Source organism: Pristiophorus japonicus, chromosome 11 (genome assembly GCF_044704955.1).
Source record: "Pristiophorus japonicus isolate sPriJap1 chromosome 11, sPriJap1.hap1, whole genome shotgun sequence".
NCBI lineage: Eukaryota > Metazoa > Chordata > Chondrichthyes > Pristiophoridae > Pristiophorus > Pristiophorus japonicus.
Window position 1 is genome coordinate 72,358,296 of NC_091987.1, and position 24,023 is coordinate 72,382,318.

The 24,023-nt window shown below is 46.8% G+C and overlaps 1 protein-coding gene across 6 annotated transcripts in view; it reads left to right on the top strand.

Moving 5' to 3' along the window:
• Positions 1-24,023, top strand: part of spag17 (sperm associated antigen 17) — a 564,758-nt gene that overhangs the window by 15,469 nt on the left and 525,266 nt on the right. For 5 of the 6 annotated variants that reach the window (XM_070893521.1, XM_070893526.1, XM_070893524.1 and 2 more), the window contains exons 2-4: positions 12,786-12,950; positions 19,533-19,673; positions 21,342-21,401. In XM_070893521.1, coding sequence (XP_070749622.1) covers positions 12,852-12,950; positions 19,533-19,673; positions 21,342-21,401 — 300 coding nt within the window. In that variant the 5' untranslated portion in view covers positions 12,786-12,851. The remainder of the gene's footprint in view (positions 1-12,785; positions 12,951-19,532; positions 19,674-21,341; positions 21,402-24,023) is intronic. The other variant, XM_070893525.1, reaches the window with a different exon arrangement.

The window sequence follows — 24,023 nt, forward strand, 5'->3', positions numbered from 1 at the left end:
CCCACCTCATTGTTACTACTTATCACACCATAGACAGATTGCTTCTCTGATCTCTACTTGATCTGCCATCAATTACATCAGCATGGGTGTCGATTATACTGTCTCATCTTGGTCTTCAGAATCGGATCAGGATGAGCCCCAACAATCATCGATGTCGTCTTCTGCACGCTGCACAACATAATGCAGCAGAGAGGATTAGCACTGCAATGAGGAGCAGAGCGCACAGCGAAGGAGGGGCATTAACTGGAAGAAAAGGAGGAGGACCTGTGGTTCAGATTGCACCAAGCACATAAGCACATTGCTGCCTGGGAGGCCAGGGATGGCCTCATCATGGCCAGATTTACTTCGTCTCCTGCATTACACCCATATGGCTGCCACATACTGTGCCAGGTTTTACCCCCACCACACCCCCCCCCCCCCGACCCCAACAACACCATAAAGCAGACCATCAATGACCAAGCCATTCCTTTCATACTGACCCCCATTGCTGGAGGTAATGTTATGTCTCACCATTCACTTTAACTCACTAAGCCACTTCCAAAGTAGCAGACAAAATTGGGCATGATCAGAAAGTGGTGAAAATAAATAGTTTTATCTGTGACATAAGACTAAAGGAACCTTAACAGAAACACTTCTTTAAACATCCATGTGCTTACCCTTGTGCATCTACTTGTGTTGTCATTTTTCGCTTAAGCGTGCTTCTATGAGATGCAATGTCTGTGGCTTCAGCAGAGGTAGAGGTAGCCTGCTGCGACTGCTTAGACACATTTGGCAAACATCCACTGGGTTTGGGAGCCTCTGATGGCCCCGCCAAAATCTGCTCCTCCTGCGACTGCAGGAGCATACTCGGCCATTGCGATCTCGGGAGGCATCTGGGGCTCTGACTGAAGGGGAGGCAACATGGGAGAAGTGAGAGGCGCCCCCACTTCTATGTCCCCTCTCACCATCATCCCTCTCATGGGCCACCTGGACTTCCTTACTAGCCAGGAGCTGGAGAACACCTTGCTGCACAACAATGGGGCCATGAGAATCCAAGTCTACATTGGTGTCCCTCCTAGAGTGGAGGTCTATGAGCCTCTGCCATCTGTTCTCCATTGATAGCATGTGCTCATGTGAATGGCGCATTAGCTGCTCCATGCAGGTGGCCATCCTTTCCATGGAAGAGCATACAGTCGCCATCGCCTGCAACGCAGTGGTGCTCATGTTGGAGATGGACTCCTCCATTCTCGACACATTGCGGACAGTGCAGTCACAAAACCTGTCCTTCACATCCAGGATCGCCCTTTTTCTGGATGGCCCCCGAGGCTCAGAATGCAGCGGAGCAGAGATGGGAGCATCCTGTGCCCTCCAGCGAGGAGTCTCCACTGCTGTCCCTGTCTCCACCATCTCTTGCTCACTTGTGAGACACCAGGTGACAGCACTACTTTGTCGCGTAGGATTTACCAGTTGTGCATATCTGCACTGGTTCTGGGTGGGCTTAGGTCTGGTGGCAGTGCACTTTCAGAGGCTGGAGACTCCTCTGAGGAGTTATCTTCCTCGTCCACCTGGACAGTAGGGGTGGGGGGAGCTCTTGATGGCCCTGTGGGAGAGTAAAGTGATGGAAGCAGCTGAGAAGGAGAGAAAAATGAACGGAAGAACATGGAAGAAACGGAAGAGAAGAGAACGACCAGAAGGGGGAACATCGAAGAGGAACAACCGATCACTGAACCAGCGACCACGAACCTAAAATCTATGATAACAGCAACTAACTGGACGGGTGATTGTATGACTTTGGTCAATTCTCTCAGAAGTCTTGTTCTGTAATTCTTAGTTTTTGCATAATAAAACTGACATTTGGGTTAAGCCTAAAATTTGCGTCACGTGTAGTCCTTTCCTGTAATTCCCGCGGTCTATGAATCAAAGTAGAGTGTAAAACAAAACACCCTACAGAAAATGGCGACTGGGGCAGGACCTCGGAGTTTGGAATAGGATCATGGACACAAATCAAAGGCAAGAAACCCTAGGGAGGCTTGGTTAAGTCTCAGGTCGGTTAAGGTAGTCGTCGAAAGAAAGGAATCTCAAGGGCGGCTAAGGCAACCAGAGAAGGAAGGAAAACAGTCTTGGGGTAGGCTGGAGTAATCCTGGGTTGACTAGGGTAGCCACCGAAAAAAAGAATCGCAGGTAGTTTGCGAAGGGGTCTCGGAGACAAAGTACTCTCCAGGGCGACTAGGGTAGCCGAAGAGCTCTGGCTGACTAGGATAGCTACCGAAAGAAGTAATCGCGGGTAGTTTGCGAAGGGGTCTCGGGGAGGCCAGAGGTAATCTCACGGATGGCCAGGGCAGCCAGAGGAGAGAAACAGTCTCTGACAGGCTGGAGTAATCTCGGTTGACTGAGGTAGTCACAGAGAAAGGCCAGAAGTAATTGCGGGTAGTTTGCGAAGGGGTCTCGGAGACCAAAGTACTCTCCAGGGCGACTAGGGTAGCCGAAGAGCTCCGGCTGACTAGGGTAGCTACCGAAAGAAGTAATCGCGGGTAGTCTGCGAAGGGGTCTCAGAGACCAGGGGTAATCTCAAGGGCAGCTAGGGCAGCCAAAGGAGAGAAACAATCTCGGACAGGCTGGAGTAACCTCGGGTCGACTAGGATAGCCTGAGTAACAGTAACCGCAGGTCACTGCGAGGTGGTCTCAGGAGACCAAGGTAGTCAGGGAATATTTCTCAGCCAGAGGCACTGGAAATGGACTCCCCGCAGCAAAACGCGGTAGAGCCCGCAGCTAAGAGCAGTCGTAGGAAGTCCATGGTGGCTAAGGTAGTTGCATATATATGCAACAAACTGGACATTTCAGAGCCTTGAGCAAGAGAAATGCTACACTCTGGGGATCCGCAGGAAAAAGCGGCAGAGTGGATAGTAGTAACCACAAAGGGTCAAAAGAGAAGGCGATTTGGCTCATGTGCCTGCAGAAGCAGACACAACTGTTAAGAGAAAAAGTAGGACAGCTGGAGGAGATGAATAAGAAATCAAAAGGTAAGGTAAGCAGTTTTGTGAAAGAAAAGCAGGACCAAGGTATTAAGGAAGAAATGGCGCGTAATCACCTCGAATATTTGCAGTGCTAGGTGACCGAGTGCAAAAGGCAGCAGCAGCCACACATTGAACAAAGTGAAAGGCACTTAGCGAGGGCCAAAGAGGCAGAAGAACAGCTAAGAAAATTGACACCATATCAGGTAGCGCAGAAACAAGGTTTCGAGAGGACAGATCACGGACCTTGTAAAGAAAAGATCCGCCAATTAACGGCAAAGTTAGACAGGGCCAAAGGGATGGTTTGTCTCATGGCACCAGAAGGAGGCGAGGAAGTTGGGGATCCAGAGGGGAAAGAGTCAGACGATGGGCCCGAGTATAGAGAGCATCGGCCGGCTCCTGAGGCACCGGGACCCCTGAAACCAATGTGTCCCTTGAGACAGCAGAAATTCGGCTCACCCCAACCAAATGGTGGTCCGGCACCATTACAGAGTGACTATGTGATTCCATACACACCGCTTCAGCTGCAGGAGATGCTGATGGGTATGGCAAAATTAAAGCAAGGAGGGGATGTCTCCATTCATTTTGCCAATATAGAGCAGATAAGGGATATCAATAACTGCAGCGAGGAGGAGATAGTGAAGTTAACACTGCTCTCCCTGGAAGGGAAGCTATATCAGAGTTTGTCAACAGCCACCAAGTTAGGTGGAGAAACCCCACAGGGCTTAAAGGAGGAAATCTTGGCAGCGCTCGGGTACAGTCAAGGTAGTCCGTTCTGGCAAGTAGAACAGACTAGGCATTAAGTAAACTAATCACCCGATACATTTGCAGACAGACTGGCCTATTTATTTAAGGGCCACTGGAGGAAATCTGATACGGGCTGACTTAATAGGGGAACCCAGAAACCATAATGACTAATGGCTTGCCACGGCTCAGAGCCAGGGTCGAAGCATGGTTTGACCCAGACGATCTCCAGAATACTGAGGCAGGGGTATTGAGAAGGTTAACACTAGCTTTTAAATCCAGACAAGGAGAAGAGGAGAAACTAAAAGGGGAGGTTAGAACAAAGAGTGAACGGAGACAAGAGAGAGGTAATGCAGGTCGATTCAGAGGGTGTTTTAATTGTGGGAAGTTGGAACACTGGAGCAAGGATTGTAGACTCTTAAGAGGAGGGAAGCCAGGGTACCAGGGTGCTGAGGCAGAAAAAGGCCAAAGGAAGGTAGCCGACGACCCAGTGCAGGTTTTAGTGGCTGCATTACAGCAGGTTGTGGGCACGGATGGAGGAAAGCTGGACGCTGGAGTGGGAGAAAAATCGGCGCCCCCACTTTAACATTGCGCCCAGCCAGAGTACCTGTGTCCGCTCATCTATAATGAGTGGGGCAGGCCATGTGTGGATGTGAAGGTGGAAGCAGGAAGGTTCCTAGTAGATACCAGAGCTTCTGGCATGGTTGTCCACTCACTGAATCCGACCACTTCCCCATGGTCGAGCGGAGTCCCATTTACACTGGCGGGTTTTACGGATAATGAGCAGGCTGGGGCAGTGTCGAAACCCTTAACCATAGAGTTAGGACCTAACACAACAAAGTGGGAATGCATTTTAATGAAGTGGGAACAGCCCGGTTCGGGAGTTCTCGGGGCCGACTACATGTTGGCACACCACGCCATAGTGGATATGAAGAACAATTGTCTATAGAGGGCAGTTGATGCAGATAGGATGGGTGAGATTGTAGTGATTCCCAGGGACAGTACAGACAAAGGCAGCACTTGCACGATGAAGCCGAAAGAGAGTTATGACTTAGAAAGATTAGTCGATAATATTCTGGCCAGGTATCAAGGGCATGCATGGGAGAATATGGATGCATTTGCAACGCACAAGCATGATTGCGGGAGAGTAACTGGGGTAGAGGTGAAGGTAGACGGGGATCCAATGACATGGCCCCAGAAACAGTATAATTTTCCCGGGATTTAGAAACTGCTATACATTCCCTGGTGGATCAAGGGGTGTTGAGGACCATAGCCACACACGTAAACTCACCCCTATGGCCAGTAAAGAAACCCGATAACTCATTGAGGGCCACGGTAGATTACTGATGATAGTGCTTAGTGATGGATCAGTCGCTATGATATACCGTGTGGAAAACATTGGGGTAATTCGGAATGGGGTACTTGTGAAGCATCATAAAACCCCTCAGTATGTAGTAAAATTGGGAGACTCAATAACCGCTGCTAGTCTGGAGGGATGTCAGAGAGGAGGTACACATGTGGTATTGTGCCCCTATCATCTGAATCCTTTCGACCGGCCGGTATGTGGGTTCAAGTACGAGGACGGACAGCCTATAAGACTCTATGATGGAAGTGACGGCTTACGACCATGTCCCGCCACAGGTTGCGTACAAGGGAAATGGGACATACTGTGTCACCACCAGCGAGAGTCGGTATGGAGTACACCAGGACACTTGGTGTCCAGTAACAGATTCTACCTTTTATTTCAAACCCCAGGTAGAGACATTAATAGCACAAGAAAGGATAGGGCTAGACTTTCCACTTCACCCATCTAAGGCCCATCTATCGCCCAAAACGGACCTCTATCGCCCATTTTAAGGAAAAAGTGGAAACTAGGCCCAAAACATCGTTAGAAAAACAGGTGCCCAAGTTTTGGCTCACTTTGCTGAAATGATCGCCGAACTGATCGCCCACACAAGGCCCATCCACGTTTCGGCACCTAGCCTGCACTTCGCTGGGCTGATGCAAGGCCGAAAAGAAGACTGAGAAATAGTTGCTTTTCCTGGACTTAACAGAAGGAAATGGGCACTATGGACGCCATTTTGAAGATCGGAGGAAGGGTGGAGGCAACAGAAAAGAAGGAGCTAAATAGTTGAGTTATTTATAGATAGATCAACCCAGAATATTAGGGTATATATATTGATAGTAGCTATTGTATAGGCATTTTTTTGGTGGAAAGTACTTTTCTAGATAGTGAAAATAATTATTGATATTGTTGGGGCCTATTAGACTGACTGGTATACAGTACAGAGAGTACAGTGATTAGAGAGTAGAGAGATTAGTTTAATTTAGTGAAAGTAATTATTGATAGTGATGGGGCCTATGCTTTCCCTGTCATTACTTGTAACTGCTCACACGCTGGTTACTGAAAGGATCAATCGAAGAGGTGGCAGAGTAATGCGTAAAGAGAGACGAAGACAGAGAAGGCGACCGTACAGTCAATGAAGGTACTTGGAAAAACAATCTTACCTCAACTTGTCTGAAAACGCTTGTCTTAGGAGGCTGCAATTCTGGAAGGAGGTCATCGATGAGATATGCCAACTCGTCAAGGGGATCTGCAGCCTTCCAGCACCATCAGAAGAACCGCACCGTCCGTTGAGGTGAAGGTTACTGCTGCCCTAGCCTTCTACGCATCGGGATCTTTTCAGGCTTCAGCTATCTCTTAGCACGCCACACACTGCTGCATTCGACAGGTTACTGAAGCCCTTTACGCTCACGGGATGGACTTCATAAGCTTCCCAATGACCAGGGAGGCACAGACCGAGAGGGCTTTGGGTTTCTACAGGATATCATACTTCCCCAAGGTACAGGGAGCAATAGACTGCACGCACATTGCCCTGAAAGTCCCCTTAAAAAACGCAGAGGTGTTTCGTAACAGGAAGGGGTTCCATTCCCTAAATGTGCAGCTTGTTGACCACAACCAAATAATCATGACAGTAAATGCTACATTTCCTGGCAGCATCCATGATGCGCACATCCTACGTGAGAGTGCTATCCCTGACCTGTTTGTCAATCAGCCAGAAGGTCATGGTTGGATGCTTGGGGATAAGTGATATGGACTTGCCAGTTAGCTCATGACCCCTCTGCGCAATCCCATCACTGAAGCAGAGAAGCGTTATAATGAAAGTCACATAGCGACTCGCAACATCATTGAAAAGACAATTGGAGTTCTAAAGCAGTGCTTCAGATGCCTGGATCATTCTGGTGGCAGCCTACAGTATCACCCTGACCAGGTCGCTGAGTTTATTGTGGTGTGTTGCATGCTGCATAAAACCTAGCTATAAGGAGAGGACAAGTAATGCCAGATCGGGCTGCAGGTCCATCTCCAGAAGGAGGGGAGACAGAAGAGCCAGCCGGTGAGGTTGAAGAGGAGGAAGAGACGGAAGAGGAGGCAGGCGAGTACCTAGGGGAGGGCAATCAGCCTGACGATCTAGCACTGGTATCACCACCCCCCTCTCAAAGACCAATACCCAGTGGCAGTTACACGGCTGCTAAGCTGTTGAGTCACAGCTCATATGAATGCTTTCCATGAACCTACATTGTGGATATTCACATTTTCATTTACAGTTACAGTTAATCAAAAGTTTCATTTGCGTGGGGTTTCATTTTTGTCTTGCCTGCACTAGCGTGGCATTAATGCTTACTTTAAGTAAAGTTTAAGTAAAGTACGGCTATAATAAAAGACTGAACAAATAATGATGAACAACTGTAAATATGTTCTATGAAAATGTTAGCCTTAATGTAACTAAGAGAGAAGGCACAGCAATTGTTGAATTCAATTAAAAAAATTTATTAACACAACGAATGAATTAAAAAAAAATTAGTTAACAACACCCTCCCCCACCTTCCCCCCCCCCCCCCCAACCCTTCCCCCAAACCCCAAACAACCATGAACAAAACGTTAAACAACCATAAACAAAACATTTAACAATTTACCAATGAAATTGAAAACACACCCCCCTCCCTACCTGCGGCCACATTTCCCTCCAGGTCCTGTCCCACCCCGTGATCTTACCCCACCCGCCCGTTTTGGTCTACACAAACCGACACGAAGTGGTGTGCAGCGTGGGACGGCAAGACTTCCTGCCGTGGTGGCGGTGACGGAGTGGATGCAGAAGCCTGAGGCTCCATTTCTGAGTCAGGAGGAACTGTGTCCTCTGTACTCGCTTGCGTGCTCTGGTCTCGCTGCGAGCCGACACAATACCTTGGGGTGCAGCGCCGTGTCCAGCCGCAATGCATGCCGAAGGGCATTGGTCGCGGCGGTCTGTTCACATATTGCCTCGAACGTCTCCCGTGCAATCTCCGTTTGCACAGAAGACCAGTTGGAGAAGTTCGTGCTGAACTGGCTCCAGGTTGTTGGGAACTGGTTCTAGTTAGTGGAGAACTGGCTCCAGTTTGTGGAGAAACCCTCGAACCCCTGGATAAGGTCGCAACTGTCTCCCTGCACAAGGATATCAAGCACTCCGTCTGCCTGTTCGAGGTAGGCTTGCTCACCTCGCTAACCCAACCTCCATGGGGTCGGCGTGTGCAAAATGTCGCGCCTTGGCATTGCCACCTGCACGCTGCTTGGTCCGGGTTCCTCATCCATCTCTCAATAGAGATGACCGCAGGTTCTCCACCCACCCCCCCCCCAAAAAAATGTTTGCTTCCTCTTCCTCCACACTAATTATTGTTTCATCTTCTAACTCTTCCTCCTCCGAGGTGGTTGCTGCTGCTACTGGTGCAGGAGGAGTGGATGGCTCCAGTGAGACAACCTTATCAGGTTGACCTTAAAAAGACGAATGACATTTCTAAACAACTTATTAGGACATTAACGGTGATCATTAATAGGAAACATTACATATCAATATTTCTCAATAACCCATAACCTAACAATAGTTTTCAGTACCCCATATGTACAAGGGTTCACCAGGGCTGCCATGACATTCGTACATCAAGAGTACATCAAAAGTATATTGCATTATAATTACAGGACATTACATGCGTAACTAAGAGAGATTTTTCAAATGTCTTTAATAATGTTTGACACATTGGATAGTTCCCATTACTCACAAGACTCGAGGGTGGGTTCGGCCACACCACTGGTCGTGACCGAACGGCTGTCATGTCCCACTAAAGCGACCGCAAGCTCCTCATATTCCGACAGCGGCTGGAGCTGAGCAGAGCCGTCCCCCATCCTCCTCTGCTCGGAGCGGTTGATTGTTCTCTTCTCATTTGCAGAAGAAGATATCATGGCATAAGCTAATGTACTTGGTAATAAACATTTAAGAATGACAGACTTAAATTCGATGCTGGAGATGCAATGTTCGATTAGAAATTTGCATTGCATTGCATATGAACAATATTTCATCAATATAAAATTCAACTTACTGTTAGGATGCATAAATTAATTCATAATTTAATTAATACAATAAAGAAATTAAATTCAAGCTTCCACTTAAAATTTGCATGCATCATTAAAATATTACATATATAACATTTAAAATCTAACATGCAACTTATTCTGGCTGCTGCCAACAAGCAGTTCCACCTTTTCCGCCACTGGTCAGGTGTCCTTGTCTCATTTGATGCCAATGTCACAACATCGGCAATCTCCTGACAGATTTTTTGTTACGCACGGGGTGGAGGTTTCCCATGCCCACCCTGTGTCAAGTCGTTCCTGCCCTGTACAATATTAACAAGAGCCTCGTTGGCCTCCTCGCTGAAGGGTTTTGCCCTTTTTCTTTCCGTTTCACCCTCCATTTTAAAGTATAGATATATATAATTTAATATTATATTTTACAAATAATTTCTGAACTTTCAACAATGAGAAGTAAAAGAATATAAATTTTTATAAGTCAAAAGAACTATTTTTTATCTCAATATAATCCAACCAGCCCAACAAATCTCCTCAGCCTCTCTGCCTTCCTTCACTCGCTCTGTCTCCTCTCTCTCTCTGACCCTCCTGTGCCTTCTGAGCATGTGTGATGACCCCTGACCTCTCAAAACACGGCAAAGAAACTCAACCAAAAAAAAAAATCCCACACATGCGCAGAATAGTTTTGCTAGGGAAGCCTTTTTTTTTTACTTCCGTTTTTGGTGGGCGATCGTGAGATCGCCGAAAAATCACCGCCCACTTGACATCATCTGGGTAAGGCCGAGTGGAAAATCGCAAAAAAAAAAAAATGGGCTTTGTGCCGGCGATCAGCAAGGCCGAGACGTCCCACATCGCTGGAACAAGGCCCATTTTTTGGGGCCTTAGCCACCGAGTGGAAAGTCTAGCCCATAGTTCCTATCTCAGACCCCAAACACATAAGTATCACAGTCAATGGTACTTTACCGAACCTCCAGGAATACATATCGTGTTTTGGATACGATATCCCGCCGTTACCCGAACATTTGACCAAGCTATTAAGACATCGAATTATCCCACAAACATTATTCACGTTACACCAAAAGAACGAGAAAGTAAGGGAGGAAATCGAGGAAATGATTGCCCCTCCATGATGGGACTTGGGACTCAATATTGAGATCCCTTGGGTTCGAATCGTATCACACGCACGGGTAATTGTTTAGTTGGTAATAGTGTTGTATTTATTTGTCTTATCCTGTAAGTTAAAACAAAAGATGAAGGAAGGGAATCTTGAAAGGTTATTAAAATGAACCAAGGCCAAAGTGTTTGTAAATATAAAACAGAAGTCAGATGGATCAAGGCTGAACATTGTGTTGTTGTAAAAAGCGTTGGTTTGTCGGGAAAGGTACTGTTTTGTAAAAAAGGATGAAATCTGGAGTTTTGACTGAAGGCTGCAATACACTTAAAAAGGCTCATGGAAAAGAAGAAGTCACTGAGAGTAATGTATCTGAGTTTATAACAAGAGACATTAAAGGGGGAAGTGTAAGGTTTACACACTTTCACAAAAAGTACAAGAAGAGGCCACAAACTAAAAGTGGTTTAAAACAAGCTTTTGGGGCGAACTGAGCAAGGGAGGAAAAGGCGCCAGCCTGGGGCAGATAGTGACTCATCACCAATTAAAAGCAATCTCTGTGGTCAAGAGCCAGACCTGTTTATGCATCAAAACAAAGGGATTGATACAATCCCACCGAGGAGCCTCTGGATTGATTGGCTGGAGGGGGGAAAACAGTTCTCTCTAGAGACTACAAGTCTGCAAGAAACCAGGACAACAAAGGATCCCATAAGGTGTGCATTTTTGGAGAACGGGTCACTTAAGATAAGGAATTATCTTTTGCCCTGTCTACTCCGTGTGCAAATTGTGGAGATCACCGCAGCCAGGCAAACAAATCGCCACAAACAACGAAATCGATCCAGACACATTAACGGAAACCTCAGCTCAGCGGGACATTTATTCATAAAATGGATATATATGTACATGAGCTGGAAGCAACTCAGAAAGAGAGAAAAGAAACAGATGAACACGGAAGAAACGGAAGAGAAGAGAATGACCAGAAGAGGGAACATCGAAGAGGAACAACCAGTCACGGAACGAACGACCCCGAACCTACAATCTACGTTAACAGCAACTAACTGGATGGGTGATTGTATGTCTTTGGTCAATTCTTTCAGACGTCTTGTTCTGTAATTCTTAGTTAATTTTTGTGTAATAAAACTGACAGTTGGGTTAAGCCTAAACTTTGCATCACATGTAGTCCTTTCTTGTAATCCCCGAGGTCTACGAATCAAGGTAGAGTGTAAAACAAAACGCCCTGCAAGGACCTCCCTGATTCCTCTGACTTCCTCCACAGGCATATGCAGGGAGTCATCGGAGAACCTGGGTGCAGCCCTCTGCCTCTGTGAAACCATGTGTGCAAGGCTGAGAAAGACCCAAATGCTGAAAAGCACTGCCTGCACACTCCTAGATGAACCTTCAAATGCAATGTGGCCAAGGCCGCTTTAAATATCCCGGATGGAATTCAGTCATCGATGACGTCATCAGACCTGCACCATTTAATAGGGCTAGGTAATGCACAGGCCTGCCTTAATAGGCGCCATTAAGGGAAAGTCGCTCTGAAGAGCATGGTGAAAAGAAGAACTGTGTCTCGACCCGCCCAGGTAATGAAAATTCCGGCCATAGAAACTGTTTTGTCTGGTAGGGGTACCAACAACCAGGGAACATAATCTTAAAATTAGAGGTAGGCCATTCAGGAACAAAATCAGGAAGCACTTTTTCACACAAAGTGCAGTAGAAATTTGTAACACTCATTTCCCCCCCCCCAAAGCTGTGGAAGCTAGGACAATTGGGGCTTTCAAGACCAAGATAAATAGATTTTTGTTAGGTAACGATATAAAGGGATATGGAGCAAAGGCGGGTCAATGGAGTTGAGGTGCAGGTCAGCCATGATCTAATTGAAAGACTGAGCAGGCTTGAGGTATTGAATGCCCTACTCCTATTCATAATGTTCGTTCAAATAGGAGACTAAGGATTGGTTAAAGCAGTCAGGAGCTTCTTGCTCTTTGACCAACACTCAAACTTCCAGTCCTCTATAAAATGCGCTGGGGCATTTACTCTCACCATTTTTTTCTTGATTATTGAGTAAAACTTTACATTCTGCTTGTCTAGTCAGAAAAGATCACCTGGTTCATTCTAAGAACAAGTGAAACAATCTTGATTCTGCAGACACCACAGCTTCTTGGGTATACTGTAGGTAGGGTCTAAACATGCTGATTAATACAATAAATGCCTCCCAAGCAAGCATTTATTTTAATGTTTTTCAGTTTTCTTTTCAGCAGATAATTTCAGGAATAGAATAAATAATTTCAGCATGGACCACTCTACAGCCTCTACTCTTCATCACTGGGTCTATGCTAATTATGAGCCAAATATGAACACAAGGAAAAGGTGCTTTTCCAGCGTGAAACCTCAGATATGCTACAATGAATGAAAATATTTTTAATAGGCAGGCATCAGAGTCTCTGTATGTACATTGGGAAATACTTAAGGAATATTTAAAATTGTAGAATTTTGCCAATTGTGCTGCTTCATAACCCAGTTGGCTTTTTTTTTAATCTCTCTCTAGATCACGTCGTACAAATGGCTAGTGGGCAAAAACGTAACTGACCAAGACAATCTGAAAGAGTAAAAGATGCCTTCGAAGAAAGCAAAAGATCCTAAATCACCTAAGGAGCCACGGGAAATCGCCAAGGGCTGGGAACCTGGCCTGCTGGCAGCTCAGATTGAAGAGGTGAGTTTAACGTTCAAACTTTAATTTCAATCAATGAGGAAGCACAGCACCACGTGAGATATTTTCAAAACTGTGCACTCTATTCATACTGCAGCATCATACCATGACTGTTAAAAACCATATTTTTCCAATGTTGTCCAAAATCTTTTGCTTTACCTGCTTTGAACTCAAGGTTACAGTGAGTGTAAATAGAGAAAACAAAAATGTCAGCATCTATGTTAAAACCCACATTCTAGCGCTCAATTTTGTCTAGCGTATTGCCAGAGTTACGCCCATTTTTCTAGGCCTGAAATGCACCAGAAATATTTTGCCAAAGTTTCCCCGATGTATAATTCAAATTTGGCGCCGTGCAGTGTGTCCAGTCGCCTCGGGGGTGGAGCCTGCTGTCTGCGCCGAAAAAACAATGCCGAACCTTCTGTGCATGCGCGACAAGAAGAGGGTTGGCAATCGGCCATTTTTAAAGAACCAGTTGTGTGTGTGAGAAGGAGTGCTGTGTGAGAGCATTGGAACAATCGGATCTGCAGCAATACAAGATGCAGCGCGGTGCAAGGACCAAGAATTTCTTACAGGATGCAGTGGAGGCACTAGTTACGGTGATTGAGAACAGATGGCAGGACCTGGACACCAGCAGAGGTCACATAAAAGTTTGACCGAAAGAAATGAAGAAACGCTGGAACCAAGTTGCAGAAGATTACTATGCAATGATGACCACCACAAGGTCTGGAGGCCAGTGTAAAAAGAAGTGGCAAGACCTTGGTCAAGTAGTTAGTGTAAGTAATATTTTCATTTATTCAATGGAATTGCAATTATAAATGTGACCAGCTGTATATGTCCCACCCAGTAGAAAGACAACTTCTCTAAAAGGTTGCATTTTTATCTTTGCAGAGGAAGATGGCACATAATAAAAGGGAAAAACTCGAACAGGAGGAGGTCTGGCAAATCTGCAGCCACTGACACTCTTGGAAGAGAGGGTTGCTGCTTTGATGGGTCCTGCCTGGACAAAAGCAACCACCTCTGCACAAGCTGGGCCCACACTCAAGGGAAAGAGTAAGTCCTGCAAATTCCACAGACTGGCTTTGCTAAATGTTAAGTACTGCGCGGGCTAGCCATGCTTCGGTTCCTGGGGATGTCTCCATCAACTACGCTTCGGTTGATGCAACATGCTACCATTCATCATGGTCCTTCAAATCAGCCTGTTGCCTGCGCTGTGTGAGTCTACTCATGCCACCCACCCTGCCTCCTCCTCTGCTGCTAACCATTTGTCTGGCTCTGTTATATTTTTCAGAACTTGAGGACAACCCTGACGATGCAGAAGAAGATTCAGACAAGAACGAGCCTGTAGAGGAGAACATCTTCCAATCCCACCCTCCAGACCAAGAGCAAGGGGGTGAGAGGGAAGGGGAGGGGATGGAGATGGATGAAGCCCCCACTGTTTTACTGACTTTGGTGGCGGTGCAGGTGCCGCCCATTGAGGTGCTAGCCCCTTTCGTGACTAGTGGTTTGAGTGTTGGTGGGACATTCCATGGTTTCCTAATATCCGAGGCTGCAGGTTCCAGAGGTGTGGTGCAGCAAGGCACACCCAGGGCCCCACCTTCCGAGGCTGCGGGTCCCAGTGGTGGGGTGCAGCGAGGCACACCCAGGACCCCACCTTCCGAGGCTGCGGGTCCCAGTGATGGGTGCAGCGAGGCACACCCAGGACCCCACCTTCCGAGGCTGCGGGTCCCAGTGGTGGGGTGCAAGCCACACCCGTGGGAAGGAGGGGAAGGAGAGCTCGACAGCGCTCTCCTGAGGTGCAGGATCAAACAGATGTGATTCAGATGAAGCAATGAATGGCGAAAGCATTGACCTTATGCGATCACTCCTGGACACCATCAGTGGGGTGGTGATGAGGTAGTGGGACTGTCAGGAGAAGCAACAGCAATCTCACGAGAAATGGGAACGATGTCCGTGACCATGAGAGAGGGAATGTCACAGGTAGGTGAAGCGCTTTCAGTGAACATCCGGGAAGGAATTTCAGAGATGGCAAAAGAAAGCAAACAGTTAAACAAAGACTGATGGTGAGATTCATTCCTTAATCTGCAGAATGTGATGGCTTCAAAATATATGGGTCCTAATTTGCATTATTACAGAAACTATGGGACAAGATTTTGCCCACGTGCATTAAAGTATCAAAGCTCCAGCTTCAAATATAGAAGCTTGTTCTTCTCCCGTGCAGTGTTGCCCTCTTACAAAGAGTAACTTTCAATTTTTAAAAGGGGGGAGTGATGCTGGCTAAATCTGAAGTGTTCACTTAATGTTTTAAAGTACAGAATAATTTGAAATTCTATTACCTTTTTTAATTGACAGGGATATTTTATTGACTGTTCCCAAAACTATTGTCATCACAAATAGTAAACTTGTTATCTTAAAATTATCAGGGCCTATTTTCTGTGCCCCTTCTGCCACATACCTGCCAGAGCTCTGGCGGGTGGGCATAACTAACAATTAGGCTGGAACCTGAATGTATCAAGTTCCAACCTTACACTGGGGATTCCATGGTGCCTTGTCAGCAGACCGAGTTCTCACCTACCCCTTTAAGGCCAGTAAAGTAGGAGGGGCAGGAACTCCCAAAGGCAGGAGTTTCCATGTTACTGCTGGCGCATCATTGACAGCAGTACAGATGGTGAGACCTGGTATACCAGGTTTCCAAATGGCGGTTGTGGGGCCTCAGTCTAGGATTGTGGCCTTGGCCCCCAAAGATTAATGGCAAGTGGAATTTTAAAATATTTTACAAAGGGATCTGACCGGCCATTCTACCACCTCGGATCTCGTGGTCAGCACCCAATATCCACTCCTTGTGGCGCTGGCCCTTGCCATTATTATGCAAATATAAGAATCGCCACAAAGTTTAATGGGTTCAGTGAGGTGCTAATGAGACAAGTATATACAGAAAAGATGGGTCCAGCGGAGGTGTGAATGGTTTCAGCGGAATAGCAAAGGAGGAGGGAAGCAACTACAACAACTTGTATTTATATAATGCCTTTAACAGAGGTGCTTCACAGGAGTATTATGAGATTTTTAAAAATTGACATGGAGAAATTAGGACAGGTTGGTCAAAGAGGTAGGTTTTAAGGAGTGTCTTGCAGGAGGAAAAAGAGGTATAGAGGCAGAGAGGTTTAGGCAGGGAATTCCAGAGGTTAGGGAACAGAAGGCACAACCACCAATGGTTGAGCAATTGTAATCAGGGATGCTGAAGAGGGGCGAGACCATGCAGGGATTTGAAAACAAAGATGAGGATTTTGAAATCGAGGAGTTGCTCAACCGGGAGCAAATGTAGGTCAGCGAGCACAGAAGTGATGGGTAACCGGGACTTGGTGCAAGTTAGGACACGGGCAGCCGAGTTTTGGATCACCTCTAGTAGGGTAGAATGTGGGAGGCCAGCCAGGAGTGTGTTGGAGTAGTCAAGTCTGGAGATAACAAAGACATGGATGAGGGCTTCAACAGCGGATGAGCTGAGGCAAGGGCGGAGACGGGTGATGCTGCAGAGGTGGAAATAGGTGATCTTAGTTAAGCTGCGGATATGTGGTCAAAAGCTCATTTCAGGGTCAAATATTACACCAAGGTTGCGAATAGTGTGGTTCAGCCTCAGACAGAAGTTGGTGAGAGGGATGGAGTCAGTGGCTAGGGAACGGAGTTTGTGGCAGGGACCGAAAACAATAGCTTCGGTCTTCCCAATATTCATTTGGAGAAAATTTCTGCTCATCCAGAAGTGGATGTTGGACAAGCAGGCTGACAATTTGGGGACCATGGAGGGGTTGAGAGAAGTGGTAGTGAAGTAGAGCTGGGTGTCATCAGTGCACCTGTGGAAACTGACGCTGTGTTTTTGGATGATGTCGCCAAGGGGCAGCATGTAGATGAGAAATAGAAGGTGGCCAAGGTTAGATCCTTGGGGGACACCAGAGGTAACAATGCGGGGATGGGAAGAGAAGCCGTTGCAGGTGATTCTCTGGCTATGATTCAGTACAGCATGGAAAATCTGGTAAAACTGGGAAGGTTTCCGTGGCAAAGGAGAAAGGCAGATAGATCCAATGGGTGCAGACCGTCTGCGTGTGCCGATAGGGGATCTCCATGTCAAGCACCAGCCCACACCACCTCTACCCCCAGTGGTTCTGGTGCAGTTATTACCAGCACCTGCTGTCTGAGAGAAAATGGGAGCAGTGAATAAGATCTGAAATTGTTAAACGTGATGTTGAGGTCGGAAGGCTGTAAAGTGCCTAGTAGAAAGATGAGCTGTTGTTCCTCGAACCTACGTTGCGATTCATTGGAACAGTGTAGTAGGGCAAGGCTGGAGAGGTGGGAGTGGGATGGAGAACTAAAGTGGCAAATGACAAGTAGTTCAGGGTCACGCTTGCGGACAGAAGTGTTCAGCAAAGCGATCATTATTTCTGTGTTTGGTCTCCTCAATGTAGCGGAGACTGCATTGTGAGCAGTGAATAGATTCATCATCATAGGCAGTCCCTCGGAATCGAGGAAGACTTGCTTCTACTCCTGAAGTGAGTTCTCTGCTGGCTGAACAATCCAATACGAGAGCCACAGACTCGGTCGCAGGTGGGACAGATATTCGCCGAGGGAAGGGGTGTGTGGGACTAGTTTACCGCACGCTCCTTCCGCTGCCTGCGCTTGATTTTTTCACACTCTCGGCGTTGAGATTCGAAGAGCTCAACGCCCTCCAGGATGCACTTTCTCCACCTAGGGCGGCCTTCGGCCAAGGACTCCCCGGTGTCAGTGGTGATGTTGCACTTTATCAGGGAGGCTTTGAGGGTGTCCTTGTAACGTTTCCGCTGCCCACCTTTGGCTCATTTACCGTGAAGGAGCTCCGCATAGAGTATTTGCTTAGGAAGTCTCGTGCCTGGCATGCGAACTATGTGGCCTACCCAGCGAAGCTGATCGAGTGTGGTCAGTGCTTCAATACTGGGGATGTTAGCCTGGACGAGGACACTGATGTTGGTGCGCCTGTCCTCCCAGGGGATTTGCAGGATCTTGCGGAGACATTGTTGCCGATATATCTCCAATGACTTGAAGTGTCTCCTGTACATCGTCCTTGCCTCTGATCCATACAGGAGGGCAGGTATTACTACAGCCCTGTAGACCATGAGCTTGGTGGTAGATTTGAGGGCCTGGTCTTCAAACACCCTTTTCCTCAAGCGGCCGAAGGCTGCACTGGCGCACTGGAGGCAGTGTTGAATCTCCGCATCAATGTCTGCTCTTGTTGATAAGAGACTCCTGAGGTATGGGAAATGGTCCACGTTGTTGAGGGCCGCGCCGTGAATCTTGATGACTGGGGGACAGTGCTGTGCGGCGAGGACAGGCTGGTGCAGGACTTTTGTCTTATGGATGTTAAGCGTAAGGCCCATGCTTTCATATGCCTTGGTGAATACATCGACTATATCCTGGAGTTCAGAGTGTGCGCAGACGCAGGCGTCGTCTGTGTACTGTAGCTCAACAACAGAGGTTGCGGTGATCTTGGACCTGGCCTGGAGGCGGCGTAGTTTAAACAGCTTCCCACTGGTTCTGTAGTTTAGTCCCACTCCAGCGGGGAGCTTGTTGACTGTGCGGTGGAGCATGGCAGCGAGGAAGATTGAGAAGAGGGTTGGGGCGATGACACAGCCCTGTTTGACCCCGGTCCGGACGTGGATTGGGTCTGTAATGAATCCATTGGTAAGGATCACAGCCTGCATGTCGTCGTGGAGCAGGCGAAGGATTTTGACAAATTTTTGGTGGCATCCGAAACGGAGGAGGACGCTCCATAAGCCCTCACGGTTGACAGTGTCAAAGGCCTTTGTAAGATCGAAAAAGGCCATGTATAAGAGCTGGCGCTGCTCCCTGCATTTTTCCTGCAGCTGTTGCGCTGCAAAGATCATGTCTGTTGTGCCCCCATGGGGGACGAAATCTGGACTGTGATTCCGGGAGGAGCTCCTCGGCCACAGGGAGAAGACGGTTGAGGAGAACTCTAGCAACAACTTTCCCAGTGGCTGATAGCAGGGAGATGCCCCTGTAGTTGCCGCAGTTGGACTTGCCCCCATTCTTGAAGACTAATAGATTATACTAAATTGGATGAAGTACAAATAAATCACTGTCGAGGAGAAGTATTTGGGGCCCTGGACAGTGGGAAGGGAGGAGATGAAAGGCCAGGTGTTGCATCTCCTGCACTTGTGTGGGAAGCTGTCTGGGCAAAGGAAGCAGATGTTGGAGGTGATTGATGAGAGGACCAAGATGTCACAGCGGAAATGGTAGCTTCAGAATGCTGAAAGCAGAGGGGAGGGCAATATGTGTTTGATGGTGGCATCGGGCTGGACGTGGTGGAAATAGTGGAGGATGATCCATTGAATGCAGAGACTGATGTGGTGGAAGATGAAGACGAGAGGGAGGAGAAAGGGTGAGGGTGGAAGTGTGGGAAATTAGAAGTACAGTACTGAGGGGCTGAAGTGCTCTGTCTGCTTGAGGGAGTATAGAAGGAAGAAGCTTATGAAAAGCAAATGGGGGGAGTTAAATGATGACAAAAATTGTAACTTTATTTTGGCACTGTTTTACCTGGTGTTGCAGGACCAATGGAAGCCAGCTATCTATTTTACAGTTGGTGAGACAATAGAGAATGAGATTTTCTTGGCTGCTCTCTCTGCAGCTATCAACGTGCCACTGCGTAAGCTCTTCAGTATCATTTCTTGGGAAGGAACAATGAAGCAGGTATGTGCATGCTGATATAATATGTTGTGTTATTTATTCAGTGTTGTCAATTGCTTAAAAAAAACAAATAAATCACAAAAGTAAAAACTTAGTGGCCCAGAAACATTAGCAATGTTGTATTTCCAGTTCAAGGGTTGAAAATCTGAATCTTAGTCTTAACTAACATTTGAACCTGTCTGCTTTCAGTGGTCAGTTTAATAAGTTCTCACAGCAGATGAAGTGCCTTGGTTGCATAGTGCCCCTCCTTGTGGAGAAGAGGGAAGCACCAGAAAGAAATACTAGCAACGTTAATCCTACTCCGTTAGAGGCACACCTTCTGTGAATCAAACAATAGCATAGATTGGTGGGGGAGTGTGTGATTTAGTGGATTAACACACTGTCCTTTCACCTCTAATTTGCATCCTGATCCAGCCTGGGGTAACTGTAAGAATGCTTCTTAAAAGGAGTTAAAGCTGTCTCAACCCTGTTCCCAGTGGGCACAAACCCATAACACGGAACTCTTCACAATTTAGTGCGAATTAGCAGTCACACTCAGAAGTCATAAAGTGTGGATAATGAAAGAGTTAACAGTGGGGATGCTGTTCTGAGATTGGAGTTAAGGTACATTCTTGGAATTCAATTTTCCCCAAAGCTGCTTTTTGGCATACTTGAAGAGTTATGCCCGTTTTTTTGGTGCCCAACTACGCCAAAAAAAAATAATCCCAAGTTTCCTGTTTGAGTTCATTTTGGCGCCGCCTAGCCTGTCTTTTAGCTTTGGGGGTGGAGCCTAAGATCTGTGCCAAAATGATCGGGTTGCCACAGTAACCAGGGACACACTGCGGGCTGAGGCTGGAAAGTGAAACATACAACAGCCAGCTCACAGCAACCTGCACAAGCACATTACACATTGCAGCAACTTATCACCATTAAAGTGAGAAAAGTCGATCTCTTTCCCGCTCCCACCGGTGCCGGTACCCGCTACTATCCCAGGCTGAAGGGCCTCCTGGTGCCAGTATCCACTCCTAACTCTGGCTGAAAGGCTTCCCTCCCCTGCCGGTGCCAGTACCCGCTCCTAAACTCTGGCCGAAAGGCCTCTCTCCCTCGCTTTCTTCCCTCTCTGCTGCTGCTGTCCAGGCCCTGGAAGTACATCTGCTGCATTGATTTCCTTACCTGCGCTGATTTCCTTTCCTGTGCTGATTTTCTTAACTTCCCAGAAGGTTTTTCCACAGAGGTCACATATGCCATCCTAAGAACAATTGGAGTAAATTGGAGCTGGCCAAACTTGCTTAAATGACCAGAATTGACGCAGGTGGCAGGTTAGGCCCCCAATGAGGTTTAAAAAAAAAACTACCCTAAAAAAATCATAACTGAGTTACACTGGCGCACAATCTTTGGGGAAACTTGGATTTTTAAATTTAGGCCAAAAAAAGTGGCGCAAATATTGGGAAAATTGAGCCCTTGGAGAGTAAAGGGAGCTTTACTTATATAGGCTGTGCTACATGTAATATAATATAAATCAAGAAAACAAAGAGTATCATATGGAGGCAGTAGCATGGATCTTCTGCTTGATTGTGGAAATCTGGTATCAGAGAGCTAAAGGAGAAAAATATATAGAAATAACAAAATAAATGGAAAAGGACAGCAAGGATTTTCTGGTATAACTTAAATTACTATGTGCTATGTTTGCAGGTCGTTGAGTTTGGAAACACAAAGGGCAAGAGGTCAAGCGATCTCCCTATGTTTTATGAGGTAATCATTTCTACTTCTGCAATTCTAAATACTTTGAGATGGAATGAGTAAGGAGCAGTCTCTAAGGAGGACTGTAGTGGCTAAACTATGCGTATAGCGAGACATGGTTATATGAGCCCATGTTTCTCAAATACTGATGTTTCCCAACTGAAAACTAGTGCTTTCTAAGTAAGAGATGACATCACTGATGTTCTGTAATTGTTTTGTATAAACCTTTTATACCATTTTTGGTCAGAAATAAGAAAATTGAAACTAATATGTTGTATATTGCATTTCTCCACCATACATGGTTCATAGCATATCATAGCTATCTGTTTTTGAGTGAACTGTTGACATTTATAATTTTTTTCATTGACCACACTCCACCTTTTTAAAAAAAAAAGTCCAGTTTTGGAATTGCATCTGTTTCATTAGTAATTCATGTGTAATCCCACACCAGTACAAAATGTTCGTGAGAGTAGTGTAAATGCAAAACATAACATCAACGTGACTCCAGTGTAGCAGATGAAAACGAGTGACAATGTTGTGAGATAAATTTGACACTCCCTTCCCCAATCAAAAAATACACTCACATAGGTGGTGTAAGTGTTTTGCATATGTTGAGTCTTCATTTTAGGCGGTCCCTCGTATCGAGGATTACTTGCTTCCCACACCAAAAAGGGATGAGCTCACAGGTGTTTCGATGAAGGACCTGATATTTCCGGTCCCAAACTACATGTTAAAGGGTGAAAGATGCCTGTGCATGGATTTTTTTTTAACGTGTGGTGACCGTTGCACACCAGCCACCACACGGGCTTGACAGAGCTAGGTCTTGGTCCTGTGACAAGGATTAACCAAGATGACTGGAGACCAGCTCTGCTGCACGGACCTAATGCGCACACATATCACAGTGTGGACTGGCCCGTGCTGCCCCAGGACCTTCGCCTCTTCTGGGCCCCAAACTCACGCCTCTCCTGGGCCCCGATCATGCCGCTCCTTCACCCCGACCTCGCCACTCACGCTGTACCTGCCCACGTTCCAATCACCGACCTGGACCTTGGTGACGTCCAATCCAGTCGCCCCCTTCATTGCTGTCGCCCTCTTGCACCAGCTTGCGCCGCTCCCTGAAGTGGTACGCCGCCACGCTGTCCAGGGGCCACTCACCTTCTGTGGCCCCGACTTGCCGCTGGTGTTTCCTTGCAGGTCAGGGCCGCCACACTGTCCAGGGGCCGCTCGCTGCTCGCCTTTTATGGCTCCGACCTGCCGCTGGTGTTATATGTTGAGTATGGCGTTAGTAGTTCACGTACTTAGCTATTCCATCTTCTGGAGTCCCCCAAGTATCTATCCTTGTCTCCCTCCTATTTCTCATTTACATGCTGTCCCTCAGCAACATCATCTAAAACGCATCATCAGGTTCCACATGTATGCTGATGACACCCAACTCTACCTCACCATCATCTCTCTCGACCACTCCATTGCCCTGTTGTCAGATTGCTTGTCCGACATCAAATATAGAATGAGCTGAAATGTCCTCAATTAAACATTGGAAAGACCAAAGCCATTGTTGTGGCCCCTGCCACAAACTCTGTTCATTAGCCACAGATTCCATCTTTCTCCCTGGCACTATCTCAGGCGCACGACCTATTTGACTTTGAGCTGAGCTTCCGACCCCATGTTCCACCTCCTTAATATCACCCGTCTCCGCCCCTACTTCAGCCCATCTGTTACTTGACTATTCCAACCCATTTTCTACCCTCTAAACTTGAGGTCATCCAAAACTCTACTGCCTGTGTCCTAACTCGCACCAAGTCCCATTAACCCACCACCCCTGTGCTCGCTGACCTACATTGGCTCCTGGTTAAGCAATGCCTCGATTTTAAAAATTCTCATCCTTGTTTTCAAAACCCTCCATGGCCTCGTCCCTCCCTATCTCTATAATCTTCTCCAGCCCTACAACCCTCTAAGATATCTGCGCTCCTCCAATTCTGACCTATTAAGTGTCCCAGATTTTAATCGCTCCACCATTGGTGGCCATGCTTTCAGTTGTCAAATTCCTAAGCTCTGGAATTCACTCCCTAATCCTCTCTGCCTCTCTCTCCTCCTTTAAGACACTTCTTAAAGCTTACCCCTTTGACTAAGCTTTTGGTTATCTACCCTAATATCTCCTTATGTGGCTCGATGTCAAATTGTGTTTGAAAACATTCCTGTGAAGAGCCTTGTTTTACTAAGTTATAAATGCAAGTTGTTGTTGAACAATTTTTGCTTACTGGTGTTCAGTGTTAGGGACAGGAAAAGACCCTCTGGTCCATCCAGCCTGTCCCATACAACTGTGATGCCTTGAGCATCACATTATATACATTCTCCACCCCACCCTAAACCATGTGATCTCTTGGGAGAGGCAACAAAACAGGTTAAAAACCCACGCCAATTAGGGAAATTAGGTGATCAAAACTGGCCCAGGAGATCACTCTGGCCTTGATTAATGTTATACAGTGCCTACCTTTTGTACAAGGTGATCTCCACCCTAGCCAGAAACCAGTCCAGCTCTCGCTTGAAGCAATTCAGTGAATCAGCATTCACTGTACCACCCAGCAACCTGTTCCACAGGTCCACTATTCTCTTGGAAAAAAATCCACCTCCTTA